The sequence below is a fragment of the Tiliqua scincoides genome, chromosome 1, assembly GCF_035046505.1.
Source record: "Tiliqua scincoides isolate rTilSci1 chromosome 1, rTilSci1.hap2, whole genome shotgun sequence".
Taxonomy (NCBI): domain Eukaryota; kingdom Metazoa; phylum Chordata; class Lepidosauria; order Squamata; family Scincidae; genus Tiliqua; species Tiliqua scincoides.
Window position 1 is genome coordinate 292,425,246 of NC_089821.1, and position 20,481 is coordinate 292,445,726.

Genomic DNA, 20,481 nt, shown 5'->3' on the forward strand with positions numbered 1-20,481 from the left:
CGATATCGAGCTAAACAAATGCATCGGTAAAGCAGCTACCACAGTTTCCAGACTCACAAAGAGAGTCTGGTCCAACAAGAAGCTGACGGAACATACCAAGATCCAGGTCTACAGAGCTTGCGTCCTGAGTACACTTCTGAACTGCAGCGAGTCATGGACTCTTCGCTCACAACAGGAGAGGAAACTGAACGTTTTCCACATGCGTTGCCTCCGACACATTCTCGGCATCACCTGGCAGGACAAAGTTCCAAACAACACAATCCTGGAACGTGCTGGAATCCCTAGCATGTACGCACTGCTGAAATAGAGACGCCTGCGTTGGCTCGGTCATGTTGTGAGAATGGATGATGGCCGGATCCCAAAGGATCTCCTCCATGGAGAACTCGTGCAAGTAAAGCTCCCTACAGGTAGACCACAGCTGCGATACAAGGACATCTGCAAGTGGGATCTGAAGGACTTAGGAGTGGACCTCAACAAGTGGGAAACCCTGGCCTCTGAGCGGCCCGCTTGGAGGCAGGCTGTGCAGCATGGCCTTTCCCAGTTTGAAGAGACACTTGGCCAACAGTCTGAGGCTAAGGGGCAAAGAAGGAAGGCCCATAGCCAGGGAGACAGACCAGGGACAGACTGCACTTGCTCCCAGTGTGGAAGGGAAGGGACTGTCACTCCCGAATTGGCCTTTTCAGCCACACTAGACACTGTTCCAGAACCATCTTTCAGAGCGCGATACCATAGTCTTTCGAGACTGAAGGTTGCCAACAACAATGGAAGAAGTGGACAGTAGGACTACGTTATGATGTTAGGTGTTCTTTTATCTTTACAGTACAAGATAGTACAGATACCTCTGCATTTTTATGTATTAAATACATTAAAACATAGAATAAAAATTATTCTACATCTTATTGAACTACAGCAATTATCAAAGTATGTCTGAAAATGTTTATACTCGTATTAAACTTATTTGAATGTCCCTTCTAGATTTTAACATTAAACCAGTGTTCAACATATTAAAAAGTAGCAATGGAATCCAAAAGATGCAGAAAATATTAGAGGGGCTTCAGAAGATGTAGAGGTGTGCTTCAAGCATATGCTTGTCAGGGCACAGAATGGTAGTTTCTCAGAAAAATCAGCATCCAAAATAGCAACAACTTCCACAAGAAAGGTGAGAGGTTGCAGCTTTTTTAAGAGCTGTCCGTCATCATAGCTGTTCAAGCTACATTTGATTATAAGGATGAGTTCTAAAGAACTTTAAAGACCACATTAATATTTTTATGCAAGAATCATAGTCATAATAATCATATTCCACATATACCTATATGGAGACTATTTTGTGGGATGATAATACACACACAGATTGTATATACTTCATGGCACATAATTTACATACAGGTTTCCTACTAATTACAAAGTGCTTTCTGTGAAGGGATTTTGTTACATGTAAAGTTAAAGTAGCCTTCAGCAGCTTAGTAGTTCTACTCTTTTCTCTCCTATTTAAAAACATGTTTAAATGTCTACCTCTCTTACCTAGAGTAACGCAAGGCAGCTTACAACTGAATAAAAACAGCACAAATTCATGGAACAAAACCATATAAACAAATCAAGAGGCAGTAAAAACATACCAAAATGCACAGCTGAAAAACACCTCAATGCAAGCGCCAGATATCACTCCTCTACAAAAGCAGAACAGAAAAGCCAGGTTTTTACATATTTCCTGAAGGAGTTCAGATAGGAACCAACCAGGTCTCTGCAGGTGGGGCATTCTACACACTCAGAGTCACTATTAAGAAGCCCTGCTCCTGATGGATGACTGCAATTGCCTCAGATGGCAAAAGCATCTGGAGTAAAGCCTCCAAGGATGACCAAAGCATGCAGGAAGACACATATGGGAGGAAACAGTCCTTGTTATCTGGGTCTCAAAACATTTAGAGCTTTGAAGTTCACCATGAACTTAGCCCAGAAATGAATTGGTAGCCAATGCAATTCACAATGAACCATGGTGATGTGACCCACAGCTGGCCTAGTTAAAAGTCTGGTTATCACACAGCAGCCAGATGTTGGCTCAAGGTCTCCACTGCCTCCCCAGTATCAGAAGAAAAAGTGAGATAAAGCTGGATATCATCTGATTGGTTTGCAGCCCAATCTCAAGATGACTTCACTCAGTGGTTTCCGGTAGTTGTAAATAGCAGGAAGGACAAGCTGGAACCTTGTGGAGACTTGCAAGTTAAATGTCAGAGGGTAGAGCAGAAACCCTCCAACACTGTTATGCTCTTGGGTACTGCTTTCTTGACCCTGCCCTTCAGAAATGAACAACAGCACTAATATATGATGCCACCCATCCTCATCAATGGTGCAGACGGATACCATGGTAAAAGTATAGAAAATCACTAAAGAGTCCAGGCGAATCAACATGGTTGCATTCCCCCTGTCAATCCCTCAGTGCAAGCTGTTCAGCATGTGACGAAGGCGGTTTCTGTCCCCAAACACAAAATCCAACTGAAATGGGATCAGATAATCAGTCTCATCCAGGAAAACTTGGAGGTGTGACGCTACCATGTGCTTGAGCAATCTGTCCCCTCACAATGTTTGACATAGGAAAACACTACAGCTTTTTCAACAAAGGGCGTATTACTGCCTCCTTTAGCAGAAGAGGTACGTAATTCTCTCTTTAGGAGGCAATGATGAACGTCTATTGCCCATAAGCCTAATCCTGACCTCACTGACTTGACCAGTCAGGATGGGCAAGGATGAAGCACACAAATAGTCGGTTACACACATGCAACTAAGTATGCTGTCTATGTCCTCAGGCTGAACAAGCTGAAATGAATCCAACGTTACTTAACAGATTAAGTAACTGCCTCTAAGTCCTCGGACAAGTTATAATTGTTGCTTGGGGAAGTGTTTCACAGAATGGGAAATGGTACCATTTGATATTTCTTGCAAAGTCACAATTTTGACATGGCATGATGAATGTTCTTCCATTTTTACTTCCTTCTGATACCACAATCACTTCTGCCTGGGAATAACCTTAGCTGTTCAATGACTAAAGCCTGCCGGGCATTCGTATTCTATGACTCTGATTCATAGCCAACAGGATGATGAGGCTGGATGGAAGAGACAATACTAACATTCTCCTGGAAGATCTCATCTAATTCTTTTTGAAAGAATAAGGAAAAGGATGATTCCCTGACTTACCTACTTTCCTTATTGATGAGGGTGTCAGTTTCACTTACTATGCTACATTTGTACATGCAGATCTCCACTCAATAACAGTTGATTCCAGTTGGTGACATTTACTAACTTGGTCTCCTTATTGTTTACTCCTTACTCCTGATGATTTATGAACAAGGTAAAAGGCGCAGATCTTTGAGGGATCCTACCCCTCCATTATGAAAACTGCCCATTAGTCTATCAAAGAATCTGTACTCTTACTCCATAACTGCTACATTTAATTGCAAAAACTTAAAAACTTAACACTCTGCAGTTCCCGTGCAGGCTCAACAGTCTAAGAGTTGCTTGACATCCTTCTGCAGCAATCTTTGTCAGAAATGCCATTGCTGGATGTCCATGGGCTGAAACTGGATTGAGATCCTTCTTCATGCAGAAGTAGTCAAGTCTCTTACTAAGATTGGCCTGTGTCTAATGACTGGACAACCAAACTGTCTAAGTAGAGGGCTGGATGGTGTGATCACATGAGTTCCTCCACTCCTCCAGTCAGGTAAATCAACAATACCATCAAAACTAGGTTACTTAAGTTCAAGCACAGGATGCTCATGTGTATGTCTGCCAGGTTTACTATGAAATCTAGTCCTGATTTGCAGAAGGCACACCCACTTACTCTCCAGTAAATGCAAAGACTACAATTCTTGGAAAAATGTAAGTAGCTAGCAATGGGGGCTGTATTTCTAGCTAGAAGTGTTTAGGGAATTAATTTTGTTTGCTCTTTTCACTTCAAGTCAACCTGCAAGCATCATCAGTTTGCCGGGAAACCAATTTTTGGGAAGTTTGTGTGTTTTGCTCTTGAGTACTTCCCAGTTACCTCTGCTGGGAGTTACTGGTTATTGTATCCATCTGGCCAATGGAAAAGGGGCTGAGGTGATGTCTGGAGCACGAAAGTCCCAATCGAAACCTCAATACACAGAACAGACATACACAACCCTGAGGCAACCAAATTTCTCTCATACAGCAACTTACAGTCCAATCCTATCCGTTCCCACCTACACCCCTCACTGATGCAGCAGCACCAAAATCATTCTGCAACCTATGGTGGGGGGGCACTGCAGAGGTCTCCTTTGGGTAAGAGATCACTCCCTTACCTGGGGGTAAGCCTCTGTGGTGCAGGGGGGTCTACTCAAACCTTCACAAGTTAAATAGCTGGCGCAGGTCCGCTTAGACCTGTGCTATAGGATCGTGTCAAGGAAAGATTAGGATTTGGCAGCCATCGCTGCTGCCAAACGCACCTCCCTTCTGGACTCAGTTCACCCAGACCCCATTCATTCCCATCCCATTCTGCCCTCCCCCACCACTTCTGCCTCTCCTACTGACTTACCTGCTCCGGCGAGCGGCAGAAGACACAACAGCGTGGGCAGGAAAGCGCTGGCCTTCCTGCCAGCACTCCAGCAGCATGCTGTCTGATAACCATTTTCAACAGGCACTTGAATGCTTTACAGCAGTCAGCACCCAGAGGAGAAAAACCAACAATGACCAGTGATAACCAGTAGGTACAGGATTGGGCTGTACATTTTTAAACTTGAACTCCCTTTAGACTTATTGTATCTCCTTCCCGTTGTATAATGTGTTGTGGGGTTTGTTAAATAACTAGCAACATTTGAAAATTTTCCATGAAAACATACCATGTGAGCATGTCTAAGAACTGAATGAGATCTAACTCCATTTTATGCTTATATTGCCTTTCAAAAATGCCTTTAAATTTCACAAATTCACAAGGAAACAAATCAACAGAAGCATGTATTTATAGAGTTGGATCCAGAGAAGGGAAGCATTTCCACTGACTTCCCCCTACATCAGTAACCCTCTACACTTATCTTAAGCTGTTCCTGAGGGTCAGGAGGTATTCGGGATTGCCTTTTGGAGAGGGAATATGGGAGACGGAAACATGGAAGAGAGAGCAGAAAAACTATGTTCCAAGAGAACATGGAAGACAGTCGCAGTTCTCTGGATCCAACCCCATTTTTTTTTTTTACATATGAATGGAAAGCAAGAAAAGGAGCATGGCAATATGTTGAAGATTGGTAGTATGAGGGATGTGTTCCTGGCACCAGAATGACAGACAGCTTTGTGTGGTGTTGAAAGATGATGGTGAAATATGAAATAGACATTAGCAAAATAAAAGCATTACCTGGAACCTCTTTTCAGCAGCAGGTAAGAAAGAGAGAATGATTACTTAATCAAGTTAGGCCAAAAGTGAAATGTGTTTAAAAGATAAGAATATCAATGGCCGAAAATGTTTTACAGCAGAAAAGAGAGTGTGTAGAATTGTGTTTGTTTCTCCTCTGGCAAAACCTAAGTGTAAGGAAATCATTGAGGCTACTGCTTTTTCCCCCCAAGAGCAATGTTCAAAGCAAAAGTAGACTACACACAGATTCTGAGTATACAAAGCTCTGCCATGAGTCCGAATGAGTCCTGGGAAGGACTTCTGAGAATGGGAAGAGAGGAGGAATGGTTACTACTTATTAAGAAGGAAGGAATTGGCTTGCTATGGGTTGCTCAATTCCCTTCTCTTTGGTTCATCATTGACCAGAACACACAACAGAACAATGAAGGCCAGTGAGCAGAGCTGTGACACCATTCTGGGGAATGATTCTAGCTTGTTCATTCCACAAGTTATTTATTTTTAAGAGACCAGTGCAGTGGCATTGCAAATCAGGTAGAAAATAGTTATTCAGAGTGTGTTGCTTCTAGGGTAGAAATTTATTTTTCTTAACTTTGAAAATTTATATCCCGTCTTCCCAGTTTTGTTTTGTTTTTTTATAGACTGCACAGTATGTTCTAGATAGAAACTTGCTAATATAGTGACAGAAAAAAAACTCTACAAATGCAGTTCTTAATGCTTCTATTTGTAGTTTTCAGGCTTCTGCTACACTTTCTTGCCAGCAGTCCATGCTTCCTATACCATACATGTGTGCCCCCGATGTCTGTGAGAGTTCTGTTTCAGAAACACTCCCCCCCCGATACGTGAACCTGAAGATACGGGGGATCTCCCACCCATGCTCAGGAGGTGAGGGGAGCTTTGCTCCCCTTGTCTCCAATGGGTCTTCTGAGCCTGGCAGAGGCCATGCGCATTCACCCGTGGCCTCTGCCAGGCTCAGAAAGTCTGTAAGTAGCCAAAAAAATAAAAACGCTACTTCCAGTTTTTTGTTTGTATCATTACTTACAGTCATTTTTCAAGTGTTTTTTTTTTCATTACTTACAGTCATTCTGAGCCCAGTAGAGGCCGTGAGCGGACTCGCACGGCCTCTGCCGGGCTCAGAAGATCCTCCGGAGGCAAAGCTCCCCTCACATCCAGAGGAGGAGGAGGTCGCACTCAGGGAGGGCCCCATGGACCCGATCCATGGTTAACTGAAACAGCGAACTTAGGATCCACAGATACAGGGGCCCCCCTGTATACCTATGTTGGCCTAAGTTTATATGGCTTTAGCTGTTGTGTTTAGGTTTATTTATGCTACTGTGGTTTAATATGTGATTTTATGTTTTGTGTTTTATGCGTGTGTGTGTGTGCGCGCGCGCATGCGCGCGTGTGATATAATATACTGCAGTGTTCTACAACCTTGGGGTTTGGACCCCAATGGGGTCATGAAGCCTCAGTTGTGGGATCACAGCAACTTAGGAGAATAAGGTAAGAAACTAGGTAAAGGGGGAGATTGTGTCCCAGTCCTGCTCAGGTTAAGAACATAAGAGCCCTACTGGGTCATCTAGTCCAGCTTCCTGTATCTCACAGTGGCCCACCAGATGCTTCAGGGAGCACATAAGACAAGAGACTTGCATCCTGGTGCCCTCTCTTGCATCTGGCATTCTGAGGTAGCCTATTACTAAAATCAGGAGGTTGCAAGTACCCATCATGGCTTGTAACCTGTGATGAACTTTTCCTCCAGAAATTTGTCTAATCCCCTTTTAAAGGCATCTAAGCCAGATGCCACCACCATATCCTGTGGCAAGGAGTTCCAGCAATTGTGTTCTTAGCAATTGTGCTAAAATGGCTTTCACTAGTGCCAGGCTTTGTGGTAACTTTTTCTGTTCTCTCCAATAAGAATATTTGGTTACAGTGAACACTGCAGGAAGGGCATTACAGGGGAAGTGGACAGCAACAGGGGTGGGAGGAGGATGGGATCGACTGGGAGAGTCCCCAATCTCATTATTATATATTGGGGTCGTGCCATGAAAAAAGGTTGAAGACCACTGTCATATTGTAAGTTGCCTTCAGGACCAAGTTTGGCTACCTAGGGATAGGTGGTATATACATTCACAAATAAATTGATAAATTGTCCCAAATGCAAAATATACATTTAATCATAATTTCAATTTGACTGAATTTAGTGCTTGTCTCTAGCTAGTTAATTACATCAGCAATAGTTTCGGGACAGAGCTGCATATCTTATCTCCAATACTTTCAACTTCTTATTGAAGTGTTCCTGTTCCATACCATTTTCATATCTTAAACCAGGGGTGTCAAACTCGTTTCATATCGAGGGCCAAATAGCATTCATGATGCCTGCTGAGGGCCGGAAGTGATGTCATTAGGCAGGAAGAGATGTCATTAAACAGGTCAAAACCAAAAATAAGCACTTTTTCTCACTTAGGAACTCATTAGCTGCAAGACAGAAGATAAAACACGCAAATCTTGATCATATTTCAAGTTTTTTGAGAGCCCAATTTTCAAGTGAGCTGCCCTTTCAGCCGTAACTCCTCAGCACTGTTCAGCAACTGAGAGCCTGAGGGCCGGATAAAAAGCTTCTGTGGGCCACATTCAGCCCCCAGGCCTTATGTTTGACACCCCTGTGTTAAACATTTTTCCTGCATTCACTACAATTCTCTTTGGCAGAGTGGGTAGTGACAGCTGACTAGACGCTGTTCCAGAACCACCATTCAGAGCGCGATACCATAGTCTTTCGAAACTGAAGGTTGCCAACTACTACAATTCTCTTACTTGCGTACAGTCTAGTTTAATTCATATATATTACATTATAACCCGGTATAGGTAACTCAGGGTCCTGAAGGCTACACACTATACCCAGTGGATTAAAAAGGTGGACTTGTCTGAAACGAGCGCTTGATAGGTTATAGTACTTAAAACAGAAATATAATTTGACAGCCTTACTTGTGTTCTAAAATAGACACTATTTCTAGTATCAGCTTTCCATTGTACATATATTTAGAAGAGAAAAAAATAAAGATTTCATTGTTTAAAAATAACAAAAGTCTTCACATATGTAACAGTCCAATCTTGTCTGGGATTACAACAGGAGAGTCATAAAATGGCTGCCAACGTAGTGTGAAGCAATCTGTTGGTGGCCATTTTGGGAGCAGTCCCTGGACCCACCAGAGCAGGAAAGGTAGCAGTGGGGGCGTGGTGGGGGGCTGCAGGAAAGGGTGGATTGAGTGGCAATGGTGCATGTTGGATCCTATTCTCCCTTTTCACAGACTCCCCATCCCCTTTCTCTACTCAGACTTGCACCAGAAAGATTCAAAGAAGCTAAAAATTCTAAACACCTAAAGAGCTAGCTCAGGTCCAAAGAGACCAATTGCAGAGCAGGAGGCTTATGGAGGTGTAAGGGGATTTAAATTCACTCCAGTCTCCTGAACCATCCTCCTGCTGGACACATCATGCACCTTTTTGGTGCAGCTGCACCAGTGGGGGAGGGGGTCAGACTGGGCCATAAAGTATATGGCTTGACCCTTTTTTCCCCCAAAGAATCTTTTACACAGAACCTACGAAAGTGCCTCAATCAGGATCAGGACCACTGTGACCACAAAAGTGACATTTAATCCTTTCCCCTCACTCTGCAGTTCCAAGGGAAATGATCCCCTTAAAGCTATTAGCCCTGGGAAGGAAACTTACTGCTTCCAATGACAAATTAGCACCTAATCTCTCAAGGTTTTTGAAAATATCAGCCTATAACAGTAGCCAGCCAACCAACCAAATTGATAAGAATCTTCAAGATTAGGAAAAAACAAGGTCTTCCAATTATTTGAAATTTTTCAAAGCTCAATTGCAATTGAGATCTACTTTTTTTATCACACAGCACATTTACTGCTCTCTTTCTCTATTTGTTCTATAGGAAAAGTACTCCACAGATAGAATAAAATGTAAACCAAAGTACTGATAAAAAATAACATTACTTTGCAATTAACCCATTTCTGCCCAGCCCACAGGTATACACATTTGATCCCTGTTGAGTGTATGCAATGTTGGGCAGAAATGGCTCAAAAACAACAAAGATACAATTATTAGCATTCCAGTATATTCAAAATACCTACATTAATATGGAAGTAGAGTTGATTGATATCAATAAGATTTGCATCTAAGTCAATGTCAGAAGCAGATTCCTAGCCAGCCATACACACATAGAGCAGTTAGTTAATAGATAATACTTTCTCCAGGGCCAGCCCCATGCGGAGCACACATGGAGGCCCCTCCACTCACCATACAGTCACAGTGACTGCAGCCATGGCAAAGAGAGCATGGCATCCGGAAACAGTTGGTGATGACAAGATGATGTCACCACCAACTGCTTCTGAGAGGTCAATTTCAGGCCAAAATATCACATGGGCGGAGGGTGGGCCCACAGGAGTGGTGCTCCGATTGCCGTGCCAGCCTCCTCAACGCTAAGATCCAGGCTGCAGCAGCAGAAGATCCCCTCGCTGCTCCAGCATGTGGCCCAATTTTGTCAAACTGGTTGAATCAGCTTAAGGGCAGCCCCAAGTTCCCCAGTCAGTGAAGTTGGTTTAGTACCACTGCAAAAGACATTTGTATTTTGAAGAGTCAGTGGTGTGGTTGCTGTTCAGTTGTGTCCTAGAATAATATGGTTGCCTCATTGCTCATGCAGTCCACCTTGACTTGGTGCCCAGGTTTATCTATTAAGATGTATGCCACCTGTTGTGTATGCTTTAGTTAGACTCCTCAACTTAGGGAAAGGAAGAGGAATGATAGATAGTAGTCCTCTCAAAGCAATGCAACAAACAATATAAGGGAGCTGGAAGTGCAAAAATGCCAGTTTGTGACAGGCCTTTTATAAGTATAATGGGAGGCTCTAAAACACTATGACAAGCTGATGCTAAAGACCAATTGGCCACTGAAGGTTCATCTGTCCCTCTGTCTAAGAGACTTCCAGCTACCGAAGGGATGCAATATATTTCTTTGCTTCTTTTATTCTCTGTGTTGTAACATTTAATAAACCATAACTAATCCAATACCTTTCTCAGTGTGCAATCAAACCCAGAAAGTATCCTTGCCCATGGCAAGACGGTTGACAATTGGAGAAGGACTGAAGAAGGAAGGATCACCTTCTGGCTTACACAGCAGTTATGCCAACAAGACCAAAGACTAATGAACACTACCCTTGACAAGTTGCCCATTTGTGCTATGGTTGTCATTGTCACTTATTTCGCACACAGAATGCAAAGGCATGTAACAACCCCAGACAGAAGAGTTATCCTCACACACATGCTTTCTCCCCTTTTCTTTCAGGACATAGATTCTAATTTAGAGATATAACTGAAGGTCTCTGAAAACCTTAACACTCAAGTCATAACCTCTACAGGTTGTGATAATTCTCCAGAATGTTTTTAATACCTTGTGGAAAGCCTCCCACCCCCATCCATGACACTGATTCCCAAACTGTGCAACCCCAGGGCACTGCAGCGAACTCACAGGGATGATGCGGGATATTTTTCTAGAAATTCTGGCTGCATCTCTGTAGGTCCTAGAGCAACTGCTGCAGTAGGGCTGCCATGTAAGAATTACTCTGACACTAAGGGCACCATGAACAGAATAAGTTTGGGACCTCTGTACTTCACTCATATTTGCACAAGTATTACTTGCTTTTTTATTAGTAACATTATTTTCCCCATCACACCTGAAGTGAAATATGCTTTATAATAAGTTATTTAAAACAGAGAACTCACCTCACAACTCCTTGCCTTCATAGGAAGCATAAAAATTAAGCAGGGATATTAAAATATGAACAATGTTTATCATAAATCTAGAGTAAAGAAAACTGAAATTAATCTCATGGATAAAATGTTGTCTCCATTTAATATTCATGCAACTCAATTATTGAGTACATTATAAATCTCTCTGCATCTGAATGACATTTATGTATAAAATTCAGGCTCCAATCTTATTGGGGACTTGCACTGCTAGTTCCTTTATAGCAGCAGAATAGTTGGACCACTGCTATGCGCGGTCAGGCTGCTGCCATGAATGATGTGGCATGAGTGGCAGTCGTCTTGGGAGGTTCTGTAGGTGCTTGTAAGTTAGCGGGGGGTGGGCTGTGAGCAAGAAAGGGGTGGTTTCGGGGAGAAACTAGGGGATGTGTTGGGGTGGATCCCGTGGAAGTTGCAGATGCCAGATCTTATCCACTCTTTTTAAAAAAAACCCTCCCCTTTTCTCTCCTCAGACATATACCACCAAAATGACTCACTCACAACTTTGTTGTGAAATCTCCCCTAGAGCTCTATCTTTAATTTCAGTGCTGCTGGAACTCGTATGTTCAAATGCCTGTGGGTTTGACTACCTGAACCCACTCCAATATCTCTGTATAAATGACTACAGTTCAGAAAAATGCTATATCTAGCATTGATTACTCAAGAAGAGGAGTACAGGTTTAACCCACTTATCCACAGATTTTTGATCTGTGGATTTGGCTCAACAGGATTCCTCTGGACCCCCATTTAGCCACATTAGGTCCAACCTGAAACCTCTGGAGGCTCAACCTGAAGCCTCCTAGAAGGGCACTTCCGGTTTTCGACCAAAAACTGGAACTGTCCTTCTAGGACTTCCAGTGGGCATTCTGAGGCCATGGGGGCTGCGCGTAGCCTCCATGGGCCTCAGAACACCTTCGGACATGACTGGCGCAAAGCTCTGGTCACATTCAGAGCTCAGAGGACCTCGAAATCTGCGTGATTTGATATAATGCAGAAGTAAGTATCCACGAGGGGTCCAGGAACGAAACTCTTGTGGATAAAGAGGGTCCACCTGTATTATTCTAGAACTACCCTACCTACAACAGGTTATTATCCCTGTCAAAGTTAAAGGCCCTACATATTTGTTAGGTAGTGGTCATAATCCTAATGCACTTCATCATGTACACTGTTCATTGCTCTATATAAGGAATTCTAAATGATCAACACTATCAATCCATGCAGAATTAAATGGAATGGTTAACTAATAGTGACAGTTGTTGAAAAACAAATGAACATAAAGTATTAGCCTCCTTAATATATGCAATATACCTCTATAATTCTGTTTTCTTATTACACCATAAAATTATTGATTTTCTCCCCAAAGCTAAAAGTTACCTTTCATCTACTGAAGGCTCTTTTTGTTGCAGATGAGGTTTGATTCCAAACATTGGTCTGATGTTGGTTGATAAGGCTTTGATGGTATAATTAATTTCATTTTCTCTTGTGACATCACTGTCATACCCTAGTAAAATATTTATAACCACAAGGACTATTGGAACTTAGTAGCAGATGAATATGATGTCATTTACAAATTAGTGCTCTTTTTCCAAAGCACTAAAGACAGCAACAAAGTATGAGAACAGATACAGTTACAGAAAAACATATTTTACATGAATGTTTAAAAAACAAAGTAGTGTAACATACATTAATTTTGGAAAAGCTGGAATTTTCAAATTGAGATTCATGCCATGGAAACTATACTTTTAAAAATATTTGTAAATTATGGATTTCACAGAAAAGTTGAAACTCATCTCTAAAATTGATGTATCTCAAAAGTGTTACTCACCCCCATCTTCCTCAGAATCTAGATCAGATTCTTCACTGTCACACTGCCTGGTTTCACGATGACCCTCCATCTCATGTGTCCATAGCATTAAAGAAGTGTCTCCACCTCCAACACTGACTAATAAACTGTCATCATGAGTCCAACGAACATTTGTTACATGTGTGCTATGAGCCACGTACCTCTTAAACTTCCCATATTTTCCCTAAGAATAAAAAGGAGAAAGAATGAATGTTTCATTCAAAATGAAATGGAAATAAGCAGAGGGGGCGAGCAAGGAATTTCCCCTCCTTCTCTTCCCAGTTCTAGACACTTACCTCAGCACCATGTGGCTGGAGCGTGGGAAAGCTGCCTGAGGCTCTGTGCACCTTTAAAAGGCAGCAGCAGCAGCACAGACCTGGCAGAGACCAGCCAAACCCCCCACAGATTCAACCCAGGAGGGAAGGGGGGCTCTAAATCTGTCTGGCCAACGGCTGAAGCCACTCTCCTGTCCTCATGGGCGGCAGAGGCTCAGCCTGCCTACACACACTCCCAGGGCACTCAAAATGGCTGTTGAGACCTGCTCCAGTGAGGTAGAAGCACCAGGGAACGCAAGAGGTCGCAGGGAGACAGCATTGCAGGGCAAAACGGAGGGGAGACAAGGGGTTCCCAAAAAGGGGCTAATAGCCCAGAACGCTCAGTTGCCAGGCGAAGTCAGTCTGGGGAAGCTAGGGAGAGCTCCTCTCCACAGGAAACTTTTCTTTGACCTGCCTGCCTTGGAAGAAGAGCTACCCATCTTAGGAAGACTGACTGAAACCACCATGGAGAGCCCACTGGAGAATGAAATAGAAATAAGCATCTAAGAAAAAAAGTTATCATTCATTGCTTCAGTGTTGGCTTTTCTTCTCCCAAAACATATATTTGTGAAGTCAAAGGTAACCCTGGATATGTCAAGATGCTTACTATGCCCATAAATAAATCTGGCAGTTTATCCCCCCAATCAAATACAATAAACAAAAGAAAACAATCCTGAAATAAATAAATCACACAGCCAAATCCAAATTAAATCCCTGTATGGCGATGCAGGGGCACCGATGCGGGCTACACTGCATCCCACAGCGGAATTTCAGCTGCTGGTGGTCTCCCTGGCGTAAGGGAACGTTGTAAGCCTCAGCTGCAACTATGTATCAATTCAGACCTACACCAGCAGTATCCCTGGGGCAAGTCTGAGTTGATCTGTGCAGGTGGATCGGGCCTGGGAAGGGGGGGTAGGATACATGGTGTGCCAGCATCGCCTATCCAGCCCCTTGTAGGTTCACCCCACCCTGTTGCCACCCTTCCCCAATGTCATTCAACCCTCTTCCTGCCCTCCCTCCACTCCTGCACTGGACTTACCTGGTCTGGTGGTAGTCCTTCGCTCCAATGATACACAGGGAAAGGCTGTGTGCCAGCTAGAAGTACTGTTGCAAAGTGCTTTATGACATTTTAGCAACAGCACACAAGAGCAGAATGCATGTTCTGCAAGCACAGCAATTCTGTAGGATTGGGTCAACAGTTTGAAATCTCCACAGTATAAGCTCTGGGTTCCTTATATAATGAACTACCCTTACCCATTTACTCAGCACAGAGGGTTAAGCAATGTTTACTAACATTTCCCACCAAATCAAGTGAAGTGAAAAGAACTTTATTAACTTAACACAAATCTGACTTGGTAGCCAGAGTCAAGGAAAAGGACATTAAGTCCACATGACAGAAACCAGTCTGAGTGCTGTTAAGCCAATCCAGGGAGGAAGCCAAGTCCCCAATTCTATTCAAATAGCGCACTGGCAGAGCGCATGCTGCACTGATGCCCCAGGTCATAGCAGAAGCACCATAAAGTGCTTTGTGATACTGCGAAGAATAGGTGCGCTGGCAGAAAGGCCAGAGTCTTCCCCCCAGGGCCAGCAGCCAGAGCAATGCACACTAGAGCGAGGGAGTTGGGCACAGGGGCAAGGCAGAGAGAAGGTGGAACTGGGCAGGGGAAGAGCAACGACGGGGGAGGGGGATTGGGTCCAGGGGGTGGGGTGGAAATCATCGTCACCAGTGCATGCCTTATCCCCCAGAGCCTGATCCGTTGACATGGATATTGCTGGCTCAGGGTCAAGTTGACCCACTGTGGCTACTGGAGCTTATCCCAGGGCAAGGGGACAAGTGTCCCTTATCCTGAGGAGACCTCCAGCAGCTGAAATTCCCTACAGAAGCAGCAGAAACTGTGCTGCTGCTGCTGAATTGGCACAGGAAAAGTTCAATAGGACTGGCCTGTAACATAAGGAATATGTTGCTATACATTCCTTTCTTGTGTCTACCCCCAGTTTTCCATCATTTGATGCTGTAGGTAACGTGAATAATACAGGGGGGCCCATATCTGTAGATTCTGCATTCACAGATTCACTTATCTGCAGATCGGGTCTGGGCCCCCTCAGCACACGCAGCCCTGCACGCACCCCCCAGAGGCGAGGGGAGTACAGCTTCCCTCTCCTTGCCTCCAGAGGGGCTTCTGAGCTCAGCAGAGGCCAAGGATGTCCCCCGAGCTTCCCCAGGCTTCCCAATGTCACTTGGACTAAAAATGTCACTTCCGGTTTCTCTGTAAGTCACTTTTTTTACCTTCAGAGTTCAGTGTGAATTTGGCAGAGGCCAGGGACAGAAGTCTTCAGCCTCTGTTGAGCTCAGAAGCCCCCCCCCCCCCAGAAGCAAGGACAGTGGAGCTCCCTTGGCCTCTGGGGAGGGTGGCCCCCAGAGACCACGGAGGTGGGAGTTTGCCCTTATCTGAGGTTTCAACTATCCACAGGGAGTTCCAGAATAGAACCCCCGCAGATAACGGGGCACACCTGTTCAGTGTATGCACACTCTCAGTGCTTTTGCTTGTAAATACGAAAGGGGTAGGACTTCGTTACCTAACAAACTCAACAGTGTCATTATGAAACAACTACATATTTACTTACTTTGGCAGGGTATCGGAAAAGCTTTACAAATCCAAAATCATCTCCTGTTGCCAAGACTGTACTATCACTGGTGAGACATGAAGCAGTTACATCTGTGACTTCTCCAATTATTGGCCAAATTCCTTCACAGCAGGAACCAAGAACACTTGTCCATGATGTCCAGGAAATCTTCTCTGCCTACAAAGATAGCCTGTTTGAGGCAGGATACTTACACATAGCTATGCATCTAACCTCAGAACACACACCAGAGTCAGGTCCAACCTTGCTATACACAGATTTGACTCAATATGAATGGCTACTGCAAATGAGAAGGAAAGTGCTGATCCCTGGAGAAGAGGAAAAATGCTTCCCTTTAAATCATAGTTTTAAAAAATTGCTTTTCTTACTGTTATAGAGAGACAGTCATGCAAGTGATCAATGGTATAACCTAATTATCCACAGATTTTTCATCTCATTGAGTTTCATCTCAATGCAATGAGAAGGGTCCTTTAAATTAAAGCAAACCAGTCGTTTAACAATAACCTCCTTAATGCAAGTGAGGGCAGCCGGCTGACAATTCATCAATCATTCTCTCTCTCCAGCTTCACTCCAAAGCAAATGACCCCTAACTTCCCCATAAGCATGTGAAAGAAAGATAATCACTTTGCTCTGGGTGAAGGGAGGGGTTGCTGGCTTGTTGTGAAGCCTTTCTAAGTGCCTGAAGAGAGACTGATTGATGGATTGCCTGCCTAATGACTCTATTTTACATCACAAAGGTCAGCAAGGCTATTTTTAAATTGCCTAGCTAAGGGACATTGATTTTTAAAGTGGGTTTGTTTTAATGCAATTTTTGCCATCTACATGAGTCCTGGGAACAGAACCCGCACAAATAATGAGACTCAACCTGTACTGGAGGCATACAAATATGCATATCTCCCATTGAAGTCTTTAGATGATGCGCATCAGGATTGTAGAGAACACGCTTTCAGTTTTGTAATAAAGTTCAGAGATTAAAAGGTTAACTATTATGAGAACTAGAATGAGAACTGATCAGGTGGCTGTTACTGAGCTGTTAGTCAGCTGGCCTGACCATTCCATCATCAGAGAATGACAAATGACCCAACTGACCAGATGTCGAGAGAGAACATGATCTGAGGAAATCTAGCGCAAGGGTGTCAAACTTGTTCCATACAAAGAGTCGAATAGCATAAGAACATAAAAAGAACATAAGAACAGCCCCACTGGATCAGGCCATAGGCCCATCTAGTCCAGCTTCCTGTATCTCACAGCAGACCACCAAATGCCCCAGGGAGCACACCAGGTAACAAGAGACCTGCATCCTGGTGCCCTCCCTTGCATCTGACATAGCCCATTTCTAAAATCAGGAGGTTGTACATGCACATCATGGCTTGTAACCCGTAATGGAGTTTTCCTCCAGAAACTTGTTGAATCCCCTTTTTAAAGGCATCCAGGTCAGATGCCATCACCACATCCTGTGGCAAGGAGTTCCAAAGACCAACCACACACTGAGTAAAGAAATATTTTCTTTTATCCTAACTCTCCCAATGCTCAATTTTAGTGGATGTCCCCTGGTTCTGGTGTTACATGAGAGTGTAAAGAGCATCTCTCTATCCACTTTATCCTTCCCATGCATAATTTTGTATGTCTCAATTATGTCCCCCCTCAGGCATCTCTTTTCTAGGCTGAAGAGGCCCAAACGCTGTAGCCTTTCCTCATAAGAAAAGTGCCCCAGCCTAGCAATCATCTTAGTTGCCCTCTTTTGCACCTTTTCCATTTCCACTATATCCTTTCTGAGATGCGGCGACCAGAACTGGACACAATACTCCAGGTGTGGCCTTACCATCGATTTGTACAACGATGTAGCATTCATGTAGCATTTTTGTAGCATTTGTGATGCATGCTGAGGGCCGGAAGTGACATCATTAAGCAGGAAGTGATGTCACTAAACAGATCATCATCAGAAATAAGAACTTTATTCTCATTTAGGAACAAATTAGCTGAAAATGACAGAAGGGAAAATATGCAAATCTTGATCATATTTTCAAAATATGAGATAGCTCAGTTATCATGTGGGGCTGCCATTAGTGATACTTAGCACAGCTCAGCAGTTGAGAGAGAGCAGCAGTTGGGAGAGTGCAAGCGCCAGATAAAGAGCTTCCACGGGCTGCATCTGGACCCTGGGCCTTATGTTTGACACCCCTGATCTAGGGAGTATTCATCTGAGGAGGCCAGCTTAGGTATTGGCTCCCAAACGGAAACCCAGGGAAGTTTGTTATGTCAGATGTTGTTTCTGTTTGTGTGTCTTTTTGACATAGTAAAATTTGGTTTGCATTTTATGTTGCCCTGGTTTGGGCTCTTTATTTCTCTAGCATTCCCTTTTGAATTCCTCAGCCCCAGGCACAGCTTTCATGCACAACAGAAGTATGGGGAAAAATTTATTTAGCAATCAAAAGAATGTGAGTTTTGTAGGGGCAAAGTCTGACATCCCGGGTGACATTTAATGCAATGTTACATGGTATGGAATTAGGTTCTAGCAAAGTTTAACTAATGATCTCATTCTCAGTTTAAATTTTTACATCCTGGAATAGATAAAAGAACCTGGAGCTTGAGACTTTAAGAACAATAAGTGACTTTAAGTAAAGGCAGTTGGGACTTTAAGAACAGCTGTGATTCCACTATAGGCCACCAACTGAGACAGTTTTTTCTCTATTCCAGTTACACCCAGCTTGAAAGGTTATCTGGTGTGGTATTGGCAACCTTCAGTCTCGAAAGACTATGGTATCGCGCTCTGAAAGGTGGTTCTGGCACAGCGTCTAGTGTGGCTGAAAAGGCCAATCCGGGAGTGACAATCCCTTCCACACCGGGAGCAAGTGCAGTCTGTCCCTGGTCTGTCTCCCTGGCTATGGGCCTTCCTTCTTTGCCTCTTAGCCTCAGACTGTTGGCAAAGTGTCTCTTCAAACTGGGAAAGGCCATGCTGCACAGCCTGCCTCCAAGCGGGCCGCTCAGAGGCCAGGGTTTCCCACTTGTTGAGGTCCATCCCTAAGGCCTTCAGATCCCTCTTGCAGATGTCCTTGTATCGCAGCTGTGGTCTACCTGTAGGGCGCTTTCCTTGCATGAGTTCTCCATAGAGGAGATCCTTTGGGATCCGGCCATCATCCATTCTCACGACATGACCAAGCCAACGCAGGCGTCTCTGTTTCAGCAGTGAATACATGCTAGGGATTCCAGCACGTTCCAGGACTGTGTTGTTTGGAACTTTGTCCTGCCAGGTGATGCCGAGGATGCGTCGGAGGCAGCGCATGTGGAAAGCGCTCAGTTTCCTCTCCTGTTGTGGGCGAAGAGTCCATGACTCGCTGCAGTACAGAAGTGTACTCAGGACGCAAGCTCTGTAGACCTGGATCTTGGTATGTTCCGTCAGCTTCTTGTTGGACCAGACTCTCTTTGTGAGTCTGGAAAACGTGGTAGCTGCTTTACCGATGCGCCTGTTTAGCTCGGCATCGAGAGAATGAGTGTCGGAGATCGTTGAGCCAAGGTACACAAAGTCATGGACAACCTCCAGTTCATGCTCAGAGATTGTAATGCAGGGAGGTGAGTCCACATCCTGAACCATGACCTGTGTTTTCTTCAGGCTGATTGTCAGTCCAAAATCTTGGCAGGCCTTGCTAAAACGATCCATGAGCTGCTGGAGATCTTTGGCAGAGTGGGTAGTGACAGCTGCATCGTCGGCAAAGAGGAAGTCACGCAGACATTTCAGCTGGACTTTGGATTTTGCTCTCAGTCTGGAGAGGTTGAAGAGCTTTCCGTCTGATCTGGTCCGGAGATAGATGCCTTCTGTTGCAGTTCCAAAGGCCTGCTTCAGCAGGACAGCGAAGAAAATCCCAAACAAGGTTGGTGCAAGAACACAGCCCTGCTTCACTCCGCTTCGGATGTCAAAAGGGTCTGATGTGGAGCCATCGAAGACAACAGTGCCCTTCATGTCCTTGTGGAAGGATCTGATGATGCTGAGGAGCCTGGGTGGACATCCAATCTTGGGGAGAATCTTGAAGAGGCCGTCTCTGCTGACCAGGTCGAAAGCCTTTGTGAGATCTATGAAGGCTATAAAGAGTGGCTGTCGTTGTTCCCTGCATTTCTCCTGCAGTTGTCTAAGGGAGAATACCATATCAGTGGTGGACCTGTTGGCTCGGAATCCACACTGCGATTCTGGATAGACGCTCTCTGCAAGTACCTGGAGCCTCTTTAGTACAACTCGGGCAAACAGCTTTCCTACAACGCTAAGGAGAGAGATGTATGTATCTCTGGTGTATGTATGTATTATCTGGTGTATGCCTTAGCTTTTGAAAATGCCCTATACTTTTCGGCCAAAGGGCTGCATCAAATATCTGGCACGATTTCGAGGGCTGGAAAAAAAAATTAAATATAAAATTTAAATAAATACATTAGAGACGGAACTTAGATGAATGAATGAATGAATGAATGAATGAATGAATGAATGAATGGGCTCAAATGTCCAGGATTTCTCCAAGCATCAACACAGCCAAGGAA

General features: G+C 44.1%; 1 protein-coding gene across 4 annotated transcripts in view; it reads right to left on the reverse strand.

Moving 5' to 3' along the window:
- Positions 1-20,481, reverse strand: part of EML5 (EMAP like 5) — a 154,062-nt gene that overhangs the window by 40,270 nt on the left and 93,311 nt on the right. For 2 of the 4 annotated variants that reach the window (XM_066628260.1, XM_066628244.1), the window contains exons 25-27: positions 15,940-16,116; positions 12,983-13,184; positions 12,532-12,658 (exon numbers count right to left, since the gene is read on the reverse strand). In XM_066628260.1, the coding sequence (XP_066484357.1) occupies positions 12,532-12,658; positions 12,983-13,184; positions 15,940-16,116 (506 nt within the window). Of the gene's footprint in view, positions 1-5,353; positions 5,363-11,136; positions 11,152-12,531; positions 12,659-12,982; positions 13,185-15,939; positions 16,117-20,481 lie in introns of all 4 variants that reach the window. The other 2 variants (XM_066628251.1, XM_066628234.1) reach the window with 2 other exon arrangements.